Source organism: Festucalex cinctus, chromosome 8 (assembly GCF_051991245.1).
Source record: "Festucalex cinctus isolate MCC-2025b chromosome 8, RoL_Fcin_1.0, whole genome shotgun sequence".
In the NCBI taxonomy this organism is placed as follows: domain Eukaryota; kingdom Metazoa; phylum Chordata; class Actinopteri; order Syngnathiformes; family Syngnathidae; genus Festucalex; species Festucalex cinctus.
The window spans coordinates 8868770-8882110 of NC_135418.1; the positions used below are offsets into that span (position 1 = coordinate 8868770).

Consider the following 13341-nt stretch of genomic DNA (forward strand, 5'->3'; position numbering starts at 1 on the left):
TAGCATTTTTCTAAATATGCAAAAGCACAAATAAATTATTTGTCCAATTTTTAGGACTAAACACAATTTCTCTTCAAAACACTGTGTGGCCCTTGCGTCCTTCTGATTTTCTGTATGTGGCCCTCAAATGAAAGTTTAGACACCCCTGATTTAAATGAACATCCTGCATTTTTGCCAGGGGGCTTGTTCGACCTTTTTAAAATGTTGACTCTTATAAGCCAGAGGGGTGGGCAAACATGGTCCTCGAGGGCCGGAATCCTGCAGGTTTTGGATGTTTCCCTTCGCCAACACAGCTGATATATGATCAGCTCATCAGCTTGCTCTGCGTAAGCCTGATAATGATCCTGTTGATTGGAATCAGCTTATGGTGGAAGCGGGAAACCTCCAAAACCTGCAGGAGTCCGGCCTTCGGGGACCAAGTTTGACCACCCATTATAAGTCTAATCACATCTCAAGAGGGGGGCAGTAACCCCCCCCCCCCCCGTTATAAGTCAAATTTTGGGGAAAAAACATTTCTTGGGACATTAGTGCTTGACTTTAAAGGTTCCACTGTACTGTATGTGAAGTAAATTGTCCTCTCCCGCCTGAAGAAACTGTAAACATTAGAGTTACATACCAATAAAAACAAAACTACTTCAATTTATTGGAATGTAGCCAGAAATATAGTAGCGTTGTCGAGAAGTGGAGAAGTGTGAAGTTAAAGATTTAGAATGACTATTTATGGTGAAGGCCACAAAGTATAATGTGTCTTTTCTCATTCCAGTGTCCACTCCAAGCTCAGAGTTAAACATTGCAATTAGTTTGATGGATTGAAAAATCCTCTGGAATTTTATGACATTAATAAGGGTGAATTTTCAATCCATGAATACGCTATTTACTCCTGGATTAGAGTGGACGTATCCGTCTTGATTTAAAAACACCACCCTGTTGGTACCACCATGCATAGGTCAAAATAAGGGACACCCCCAAAATGAGGTTTTGGATGTGTGCCTTTGACCCTTTACCTCTGACCCTCATTATGCAGTTGCCCCTGGGCGAGAGATCTGGAATGTGACGGTGGAGCATAACAGTAACTACGCTAACGTCAGCTGGAGACACAACTTCCCGGCCGGCAGCAGCGAGTTTGTGCTAGAGTTCACACTGGACAGTAAGAATCCAGATCAAGCCCGTTTCTTTTATCAACTTAAACACTTGAGCTCAGTACTACCAAAGACAATTCCATTTGTGAGATATGAACCAAATTCAAACCAGGTGTTTGCCATTTTATGCCAAAACTTATTGTTTGAAGTTGTAAACTATACTATACTATAGCAGACTTTTATAGCAATACTTTTGAAATCAGGAAATTACAAAATAAATAAGGGTTTTTACAGTTTTGTTATCGTTGTTAAGTTTGAGGAGACCACCTAGCTATAAATTAGTCAGAAGTCTTCACAATACGATTAGAATATCATGTATGTATGTTGCTCTTTTTTTCTTTTCAATGACCCAAGTGGCCAATAGTGTTGTTCCGATACCGTTTTTTGCCTCCCGATACCGATTCCGATACCCAGCTTTGCCATATCGGTCGATGCCAATACCATAGCGATACCTAAGGTTTTTTTTTTCTCAACATTTAAAAGCTACCCTGCCATTGGTTTAGAGCAGGGGTGTCAAACTCATGTTAGCTCAGGGGCCGCATGGAAGAAAATATATTACCAAGTGGGCCACATCGGTAAAATAACGGTATATAACTTAAAAATGATTGCCGTCAATTATGCGTATGCACATTTTCACTATTTGTGTGCCTGCTGTAAATTACGGAGCTCAAATGTAATCATATTGTTCCAAAAAAATTATACAAATGCAAATGGAGCGGAGTCCTGAATGTGCTAAATTGACCTGTTTTTCGTATATATTGTTCAGAATGCATTGCGTGGTGCAGTTAATGACGTTATAAGGATGCTAATCCTTGTCATATCTATTTGTGTTGCCAGTAATTGAATTTGTGTCATATTTAAGACGTTTGTCGGTCTATGATTTAAAAATAATAATAATAATAATAATAATTATAATAATAATAATAATTCAACAAACCGTAACTTTAAGTTGTGTGTAAAATTATGACATCCCGGACGATTCCCCCACACAAGGACTGGTTATGAAGTTACAACTTTCGACTGTGGCTGACTGATTAATTAGTCCGACATTACAATATATATATATTTTTACAAAATTATCACGCGGGCCGGATTAAACCCCTTTGCGGGCCTGATCTGGCCCGTGGGCCTTATGTTTGACACCCCTGGTTTAAAGCATTCAAGGGCCAATAGGATATCTTAGATCAGCATGCAGTGAACATGTCACATATCAGTGAATGTTGTGCACGAGCAAGACACAAGATGCTGCATCCAAAATCCTATATTAGTGTTGGAATTAATGGTATCGGTATGTAACTTGTTAGTAGTCACCGATACCGATACCACTGTTTTAGTGCAGTATTGAGGCCTCTGCCGTATCGTAAGTATCAGTATCGGAACAACACAAGTGGCCAAACAGTAGCAAATTTAGTTTTTAAATCAAACACACCAATTGACAAAAGAGAGGACAGGAATAGGCAATGTGCAATATCAAAACTTACCCACAGAAAACAAATACAATTGGTTGGAAATAATTTAATTTAACCCTATTTGTTGTACTTCCTGTATATTGTTGTTGTTGTTTATTCTTACAACCCTCACAATTTATGTGGTTTCATCTTCATGATTTAAAAAAAAACCCAGCATGCATTTCTATTTTCTTTCATTGCCATTCATCATATTGGTGCAAACCTCTTGTGCATTGCACAGTAAATAAGTGGCTTGGCTCAGCTTCTCTCATTTGCTTTTGGTGACTTTCACTTTCTTGAAATACATATTTGCACAATGTTTTTGTTTTTATTAAGTCTTATGCACGTTTTGCGTCTGCTTTTGTAAAACACATGCATCACCCCTCTTGTTCGGGAATCATAGAACTTGTTGAGATTGAAAACGCTTGAATGTTCGTACATTGCCTACTATCAAAGGTATTCACCCTGTTCACTTTTCTGTTGTTCGAGCCATATTCTAGAATATGAAATTTCCCCTTTAAAATTCTGTACACATGAACCTAAAACAGCGAAGATAAACTTACACTTAGGAATGTTAAAAAAAAAGTCAATGTCTTTATTTTGTTTTCGATACATTTTATTAACTCTTTGACCTCCAAAAACGTTTAATAACGATTAGTAATATCAAGATGTATGCTGCCATAAATGTTAAATCACATCAACTGCGTTTTTTTTGTTTGTTTGTTTGTTTGTTTGTTAATCAATGAAAAGTGCAACGTCTCAGTGCAGTGCCGCCTGGTCAATGGGTTGTGGAATCAAGAACACCCACTAACTATGGCCAGCAGATGGCAGCATCGTATACCTTTTCAATGGGCTGCCAGTGTATGGAATTACAATGATACATGACGGAATCTGATGAAATAGAACGTTTTCAATGATGACGAGAATTATCCTTTGTCACATTGAATTTAATTCACAGAGCGTCACTAAACAAAAAATATTAGTGTCAAAGTCACTGTAGTGGAGAAAATGTATCTTTTTACAAAAAGCTTGTTTTCTCATCTTTTCAATTTTCACTCAGTGTCAGTGTCACTGCCTATTTTCAAGTGCTGATTACTAAAGAACGGAATAAGGTAGAAACATACTTCTTTTTTTCTAATGAAATAATGTAATGGGGTCTTTCATTTGGTGCCCACATTGTATATGTAGTAAAAGTACACAATATTCTGTTTGCCTTTAAAGATGAGTTCAAATTTCTCGAAATCGGCTGGCACTATGGGGGTTGTTTTTTTTGATAACGTGTGGCAGTAAAAGAGTTAAGCCTTCGGTGTATGGTTGTAACAGAAAAGTGAAGGTTGTGAATACATTATGGGTGCACTATAAAGAAACTATGTCATAGCCTATTACCAAGTCAACAATCTTTGACCCATCAAGCATAGAAGAGTGTCTGTATTTTTGATGTATAGTGGCCATGTCTTTAATTCTTAATGACGTTAGCTAGTGAACAGCACGAGACACAAAGGGTGTGTGTGTGGGGGGGAGTTTGTGGGAGCTAAGTGTGGGTAAAACGAGACTGATCTAATGGCTTCCCTACCCCACCCATCTTTCGTGCTTCAAGGTCGTATCTAAAAGGATTGACTGTCAAAAAGGGGAGTGGCCCTTGTTGTTGGCCAATCGAGCTTCAGCATTCTTTCCCAGAGAGTGACTGAGGGGATTCAGCAAGTAATGTAGCTTTACTTTCTTGGTGACATCATTTATCCGTCATATTGCAATAAATATGTAAACACACTGGTTTTAATCAGGAGAAAAATGGTAGCGATATTTGTCAAAATGCCGGATACTGGCGTCGATAATAGGTCCATCCCTACTTTAATCACAGTTTATTATTTAGACAACATCACTCAGCAATGATTTGTAGATTTTGTATAATTTGTGGTAGTTGAAGAAATGTTAATTAATAAGCAGTCATCAAAAAATAATAATATACTGTTATTAACATTCACTGCCTTTGACAAGTATACTTGTCAATTGTATTTTTTAGAGCGGGGGAGAATCTGATTATGCTCCGCTGTAAAGGTCAAACTTGGAAACAACTTTACTGATGCCCAACCACCAGTAGATGACATCATTGCCACATTTTATAGGAAATAAACAGTTTCAGAGTCCATGGGAGAAATGGCTGTATTTTGGCAAACCTACATTTTTCTACTGCCAATTATAAAAGAATGGGACGGGACAAAAAGTAGAAGGTCTATTCTGTCATTTGATAGATTTGGTTTATATATAATTATTGAACGTAATATCGCGTGAGAATTGAAAGTTTTGAAATTTTCTTAAAAGGCTGGCAGTGAATGAGTTAAAATGTTTACACAATGAAAGAATAATTTTCTTTTTTTGCAGTTCAGTATTACCTTTATTTTAAGATAACCAGAATTGCTTTTTTAAAACAAAAGAAAATGAAATGACACTGGAACTTACTCTTATTCAAATGAACGCCAAATGATCGCTATTGAACGCCAACAAAAATGTATTCAAATGAATGCCATTTTTGCAATAACACAAAATGACTCTACTAATCTACACAAGCCGCAATTGTTGCATATTGTTATATTTAACTCCAAACGCCTTTGAGTTAGCATATATTTATTTATATTATATGATAATTGTTGTGTACTGAAAGGTTTGAATCCCAGATGCAGACACAAATAAGATTTTCTCCATTTATTCACATTGAGAAGCAGAAACTCAGAGACGCAGTACAGCCGACAGTCTTTAATAATCCAGCAACGAACACATTTCTCAGACTGTACCAACAGACAGTGAATCGTAAGGCACTAAAGAACAGCATCACATAGGCCCAGACTCCACCAAAAGGATGAAAGGTTGACATCACTAACATCACGTTTTGTAAACAGACACTTGTTACATCCATAAACAGACGCATAACAGGCACATAACAGACATCACAGGCATATCATGAACTCTGGCGCAGGCCATGACAGTAATAAACAAAAGTTGAAAACGAACTTGAGATGAGGAATCAATTATATCTAACCAGAAATGGGAATCCAGGTCCAGAAATTAAAAACCCTGCCACAGACAAAAAAAAAAGAAAAAAAAAAAAGACCTGGATTTCCCATTTATGAATCTAACTATACATTTAAAAAAATAAATAAATAAAATAAAATAAAAATATTTTACTCTTTTATTACAAAGATGTATTTATTGATCCTCATTCCTACCATGGCCTTGCAGTAGGAATTTATTGATAAGGTCGAGAGGAGTGGCATGTTTCCCCTTGTGTTACTTGTCTTTTGCTTTGCTGATGGATTGTTCTTGAAAGGATCGTTTCTTCATGAGTTCCGCCGGATAACGTCAACCTTGAAACGTTTGAACGCATGAAGCATGACATCACCACCGTGTGCTGCCTTCTCCCTCTCACTGCCTCCTCAGGATCATTACTCAAGTTATCATTTTGTACTGGAACGATACCATTTCCTCAATCGGGGGCTTGCAAAAAATGCTTTGCTTTTTCCAATTGAAACAATGAGAAGAGCCACTTTGGATGAATAGATCCTGATGTTTCGTGGTTTTGCTGCTCCCATTTCCTTGTCCTTTTGTGATTACCTCTGGAAAATAGTGCTTTTTTGGATAAAATGTGTCACGAGAAGAAGGTGTCAGTTAAATTGACCCTCACTCACTGAAAAATGACACGATCATTTTATCCTATGTGTGCATATTGCATGTATTCCAGAGGGAAATCGTCCCGGATGATAATGACGATGTGCATCGCAGTTTTAATTCCCTGAAATAATAAATCTTTGGTAATGCTTGGCCATTTTAAAATGGTAGTAGTAGGCGTAAGTGTTAACCAAAAGGCCACCCCCCCGCCCCTAGAGTGTGATTGGCCCTTTCTTGTGTCTCCAAGGCGACAAGACAATGAAAACTGTACCAGTGACAGAACAACCCCCCATTAAAGTGGCGGATTTGATCGCGGGTGCCAAGTACCATCTGAGGGTTTACTCCAATGAACTCAGCAGCGTCACCAGCAAATCTGTCACCTTTGAGACCAAATCAGGTGAGACCACACCTGGCCTGGTGGAGTCGGTTTGGCAGGCAGATGGAAGGCGAGGTGGGGGAGGTGGTTTCAAAGTATCAGACAGAATCCTTCTCTGTGGTCAACTTCTGAATGGATGAAAAAGTTTTGTGAGAAAGCTTTAGAACTTCATATCTGAACAGAATGTACTGTGCTGTAAAAAAATGATTTGCCCTCTTCTCAAATGCTTGCGTTTGTTGTTTAGTCTCCCTGCTGTAATGTGTAAGATCATCAAATAGTGAAAATGAACTCGGCTTTCCATAAAATGTGATTAGCCACAGCTCATTCGGGATTGAGCAAGTAGGGCAAAATACCTTTTCTACAGTGGGCGAGGTAGCGTGAAATATCTTTTTCCCTTTAATAAATAAAAGCACCAAACAAAATCTTCAGTTTAGATGTACTTGGCATGTTTGTCTGATATTTACATTTACAGTGGTACCTCTACTTCCGAAATTAATTGGTTCTGGAAGAAAGTTCTTAAGTAGAATATTTTGTAAGTAGAGACGCATTTTCAATGTAAATGCCCTAATCCGTTCCAAGCCTCCCAAAATTCAGACATAAATGTTTTATAAAGCATACAAATGCATCAAAACATGTAACAAATAAATGTTACAATAAGATAATAACAATAAATGAGAGTTGTGCATAATGTAGACAACAAAGAATAGAGTAAAGAATAAAAATGATGGTCATTTACCTTTTTAACTGCTGTCCTCTTTGATTCATGTTCTCTCTCAGAAGTGTTTTTGCCTGGTGTTTTGTAAAGAACTCATCCAATGATGTTCGTTTTTTTAAATATCTTGTTTATTTTAATTTAATTAATGTATTTATTTTTATTTATCGCTCACTCACTCACGCTTACATCATGTAAGCCGCACATCATCTCCCGAAGGCAAGTGACGGTTCCACTCCTCCACCTGGAGCCCTTGTTGTTGTTGTTGTTGTTGTTGTTTTTTAACAATCCTTCGAAAATGAAGGCAAACATCATCATAGTGAGCAATCGCCCGAATGGTGAAAACTTTTTCTGGGTGATTCTTTTCAATAAATTACGAAACTTGATGGAAACTTCAGGTACGGCGAGGCATCTTTTTACAAAAAAAAAGGCCCGTCTCGTCGCAATGAAAAACTTACTGTGCAACGTAGCCTTCATCAATCACCAATTGTTTGAATTTTTGCACAAATTTGTCGGCCGTTAGTTAATCCATTTACGTAAAACTATCAAACACCTCATGGCCCGAGGGGCGAATGACGAGGACGCTACATAGACACATTCTATTCTGTATCTATGGTCACATACGGTACAGGTCCCTCTTAGCCAATGGGATGCCAGGAAGATGCCAGTAATAACCAATGGCAGAGCAGCTGTAAGTATGTTGCGTTCAGGAAACTCGGAGCTGCGAGTAGCAGCCCATACTGTATTTTTACATTTTGTATCCTGAAACTTGTTTCGTAACGAGGCAATATTTTCCTGTTGAGGAGTTTCGCAACTTGAAACTTTCGTATGAAGGGACGTTCGTAAGTAGAGGTACCACTGTATGTCAACTTTATATAAGAGCAGCTTTCTTGCATGTTATTAGACTCTTAGTTTCTGAGTTAGTGATCTTAAGCACAGCCTATTTAATGCACTTTATTTAGAATCGATTAATCGATCATTTATTGAATCGATTAATCAACTAATCGGATTTATTATAATCTTGCATTAAAGTGCATTACAAAAGCATTTTCCCCTGATTACTGTTTATTAACCAGTGATTGGTGTGTAATTCGTATTCATATAGTGGTTTAAAAAAAAGGTGGGATTAATGTTGTACTGTATTACCGGTTCGGTCATTGCTTTCCAAAGTAAAACTGATGTTTACAAATGTCTCATTTTGACTAACCAAAGAAGATAGTAGTTGTTTTCATGAAGGACTACAAAAATGAGTGAACAATTACTGTTGATACGCTGAAATCAGAGGATTTGGACAATTTAAAAAATAAATAAAAATATGGCTCCAAACTCAATTATTAAAATAGTTGTTGATTAATTTGATCATTGATTACTTGTCGATTAATCGATTAATTTTGGCAGTTCAACTTTATTCTTTTGTCACATTTCTCTAATTGGAGTTGGTTTCCTTGTTTCATGTCAAGCTTGTTCTGTTATTCGTGCATAATTTGGAATTTGTTGTATCAAATGAGCAGACTGATTTTCAAAGCAATGTTCTATAAACAATGTGACACCTTTCTCACCATATAATTTGCTCGATGTCGTACGGTCCTAGAGATGGTGATAACCGTCCATTAATCAAATGAGATGCTGGCTATATGAGATACTATTGCACATGTGTAGTGTGTACTTAAGGTACTATTGCTCTTAATATTGTTCTCAGAATGGTTTTCTACAAGTGAATCATCGGATATTTTATTCTTAATGAGACTTCCCTGCATCCCTCATAATAATAATGTGAAAAAGATTTTGTGCTGACAGATTGCCCTGCACTTTGACCAGGGAAGAAAAACTTACATTGTCTTCACTTTTCTCTCCCCTCCTGCCCCACTCGGTGTATGTCTGTATGTTTGTGTGTCTTGTCTTTTTGTGCACGTAACCAGCCTACATTGACCAGGTTGACATCGCAACCCAAGGCTGGTTCATCGGCTTGATGTGCGCCATCGCCCTCATCATCCTCATCCTTCTTATTGTCTGCTTCATCAAAAGGAGCCGTGGAGGCAAATATCCCGGTAAGATGAAACTGAGGTGCTGAGTTGGGGTGTAACTGCAGTATGTCCAAAATCCCAGTTCAGTATGGTTCTTTGCTTTTCAGGTCACAGTGTGGTTCGCATTCGATATATTATGCTAAACAAAATGACAAACAAAATGGCTCTTCCTTTGTCTAAATAGAAACAGTCTTAACTCTTTGACCGCCAAAAACGTTTAATAACGATCAGTAAAATCACGATGTATGCCGCCATAAACGTTAAATGACGTCAACTAATTTTTTTGTTTTATTTTTTTTTCTCAGTGCAACATCTAAGTGCAGTGCTGCCTGGTCAATGGGTTGTGGAATCAAAAACACCCACTAACTATGGCCAGCAGATGTAGAAGTGTTGTATCTCTTTTCGTGAATGATCAAAGCCTTTGTCATATCAAAGTTTTTTTGACAATGTGTGGCAGTAAAAGAGTTAATGATCATTTAAATCAACAAAACACTGTCATTTATATGCTGTACATAGTCCAACAAACCCTCATGTTCACGCATTTGAAAACTATTGAGCGGGAGAATATGCTGTCACATTTTGGTTGCCGTTTCTGTTTGAGGAAAAGTTTTTCTTTTTAATTTAAAGTAGCTTTCTTTAACCAGGATCCCTGGTGTACCATGGTCAAAGTTAGAACCTGGGTTGTTTTTTGAAGATTGTTGCTATCAATCCACTATTGTAAATAGATTGGCTAGCTGGGGTGAAGTTGTCCTGATGGAGTGAGAGGCGGCCAACCAAGCAATGACAGAAGTGTTCATACACTGCCAAGATGGAATTTATTGACTGTTGTGGATAGCAGTTGAATTTCAATGCTGGCTATTCCCTGTTGCCATCTCGTACCAAAGCAACATACTTCCCCATCACATTCAAGTCTGATCGTAACAATATTCTAAGATTAGTTCTGATTCGAGTGTGAAAATTGTGATTCTTCACTCTTCTATTTTCTATTTGAATCACTACAGCCCTGTGTGGTGCAGTTGTTTTAAAATGAGGTCAAAAGTTTGACATGCTGCTACAACCTCTGCAAGCCACGAGCCAGAGGCTGAGCTGAACTGCATTTGTTCACGCAATAGACGGACGGGTCCTAATGGTTTGCATGTTGACTCATTATATGGACCTTTGCACCCCTTATACTGCATATGCCCAAGCAAATAAACACGTGATTTCATATCAGCCTCATTATAACATTATTAACTGGTTTTATGACAGTCTTTAATAATTTTTTTTAATTAACATAACTATATAGTGACCATTATTAATAACTCATTTGCTCCCAAAATGTGTAAATATGTGTTTTTTGTTTGTTTGTTTTAAGTGTCCCAAAGACGTATTTATACTTTTTTTTTTTTTTTTTTTTATGCTAGAGCATACAGAAGGCTTTGATGCAGCCTCTCAACTGCAAAGAACGGTTGCAGAAATGGTAGTTATTAGACAAACGGCCAGCAGGTGGCAGCAGAGCAAAGGAGATCGACCAGGTCCATGTTGAAAATAAAAGCTAAATTACTTGCAATTTTAAATAGATTTGTGAAAACTGATGAAACTTAGCTCTCTTCTAATGCTAATTACTGCAAAACCGATACTTTTTTTTTCCTGATGAAAGAAGAGACTTTAATCTTTCTTTTGATAGCTTTGATAGCTTTTATAGCAATACAACACAATATTCTGTGGGCCTTGTAAAATCAGTCAAAATCCAGTAAACCATCTGGGAGAGAACGGGATTGCGTCTGTGAAAATAGCTGGGAGTGAATGAGTTATTAATGAGTCATGTGAGTATTTACATTATTTTAACATCCGTGTTTCCATCCATCCATGTATTGTAGCACTTATCGTCACTAGAGTGACAGGCGAGCTGGACCGTAGCCAGCATACACAATTAAACGTACAATAAAAAATAAAAGACAAGGCTTGTAGACCAAATGGTTGTAAGTGTGAGAACTGAAAACTGATTACCAGCTAGGTTCAAAGTAATTTATAACTAAATTAATAATTATTTTGCATGGACGTTTTAAAGTTGAAATTCACATTTCAAGCCTCAGACAAACTTATGAAACGCAAAGCTGCAAATGGGCTTTAATGTGAAATGCTGAAGCGTATTATGCAACGTATACATATGATGTGTCAATGGTCAATGTGTTATGCAGTTTACATTAGTTTCTCGTGGCCAATTGCTGCTTTCTTTATCGATGCCCGAGCCGCTAATCACACTTTGGGTTTGTCAGCTGGCTTGCGATGTCACTGGCTCAGTGCAGGTCCGTAAACAGTCATCATTTGAGACCCGTGGGAAACACAACCAAGCCTCATTTGTACTTTATTTCCATTTAGACTAAAGGGGGAGTTTGGCCTGCTTTCAAAATCTATTTCAATTATCTGACAGCTCAAGTTAACCTAGTAATATTCACCAAGATTTTTAATAGGAATGATTGTCATCAAAAAAAAAAAAAAAAAGTGCAAATTTGAGAAAATCCATCTATTTCCCGAGCTAAATAAAGCCCTTAAAATCCTTCTTATGGAGTATTATCTAAGTCAATTTCTAAACACTTTAACTAAACACTGAAATTGATGAGACCATCCATCCATCCATTTTCTTGACCGCTTATTCCTCACAAGAGTTGCGGGGGGTGCTGGAGCCTATCTCAGCTGGCTTTGGGTAGTAGGCGGGGGACACCCTGGACTGGTTGCCAGCCAATCGCAGAGCAATTGATGAGACCATAAATCATAAAATGAACATTTAATATGCATTTTCAGCTGTTTCGTTTTGAGGTGTCTTCAACACACCAACATTTCTCCTAGTATAAAGAATAGTTGTCTTATTCCTCTTTAGCTAATGTTAAAATTCATATTTGTTTGAAATTGCTCCACTGAAAATGTTTCCAGACAATAAAATACAGTTTGCTGATAAGCACAATGTGAATTTAAAATATGAAAAGTGTTGATTATATAAAAATAACATTTTCAATAGGATATTCGAGTACTAAATTATTCGATACCTGCAGCCCTACATTCAACTCGTCATTATATTGTCGTTTTTTTTTTGTTTTTTTTTATTGTTTCATAAGGTTGCTAGGATTAACTTGCCAAAAATTCCAAAAATTGCTTCTCAAAGAATAAAAGTTATTCCGAGCCCTTGTAGCAAATTTCTCTTGGCTCTTAGAGAGACACCATTTCACTTGATGAACATTGTTGAGATGTTTTTGAACAATAAACTGCCCAACTGTTAATGACTGAACATTGCAGAGCTACGTCACTCTCCATTGCCTGCATGATTCTAACATCATGGTGTTTCATCTCAATATGTCACTTTATGTTATCTCAATGGGTGGTTGATTGGTTAGCACGCACGCCTCCCAGTACTGAGGACTCGGGTTCGAGTCCAGGCTCCGGCCTTCCTAGGTGGAGTTTGCATGTTCTCCCCGTGCCTGTCCCTGTGGGTCTTCTCCGGGTACTCCGGGCACCTCCCACATTCTAAAGACATGCATGGCAGGTTAATTGGGTGCTCCGAATTGTCCCTAGGTGTGCTTATGAGTGTGGATGGTTGTTCGTCTCTGTGTGACTTGCGATTGGCTGGCAACCAGTTCAGGGTGTACCCCGCCTGCTGCCCATGGCCAGCTGAGATAGGCTCCAGCACCCCCCGCGACCGTTTTGAGGAGCAAGCTGTTCAGAAAATGGATGGATGGATGATATCTCAATAACTGTTGAAGATATGAAAACTAATGATCTTTAGTTTCACAGAAATATTTGAACATAAAAATCCAAGAAAGAAACGTTTTGTTAAACTTTTCACAAGTGTTCAATAGGCGAGCCCTTGATTACATGGCACACATCGAAACAGTATTCCATTTCTTGCCAAACTTGAACAAGCATATCGGGATTGATAGTTATCAAAGCTTCTTCATATGATCCACGCATGTTGGAACACTTTTTCCTTTCCAGCAAAAGACATTTT

At 37.8% G+C, this 13341-nt stretch overlaps 1 protein-coding gene across 20 annotated transcripts in view; it reads left to right on the plus strand.

Annotated features, from left to right (window-relative positions):
• Positions 1-13341, plus strand: part of nfasca (neurofascin homolog (chicken) a) — a 103903-nt gene that overhangs the window by 79117 nt on the left and 11445 nt on the right. For 14 of the 20 annotated variants that reach the window (XR_013284764.1, XM_077530707.1, XM_077530709.1 and 11 more), the window contains 3 exons: positions 1025-1147; positions 6495-6644; positions 9255-9383. Coding sequence is in view for 18 of the 20 variants with exons in the window: in XM_077530707.1 (XP_077386833.1) it covers positions 1025-1147; positions 6495-6644; positions 9255-9383 (402 nt within the window). In the remaining 2 variants the exon portion in view is untranslated. The remainder of the gene's footprint in view (positions 1-1024; positions 1148-6494; positions 6645-9254; positions 9384-13341) is intronic. The other 6 variants (XR_013284765.1, XM_077530716.1, XM_077530717.1 and 3 more) reach the window with 3 other exon arrangements.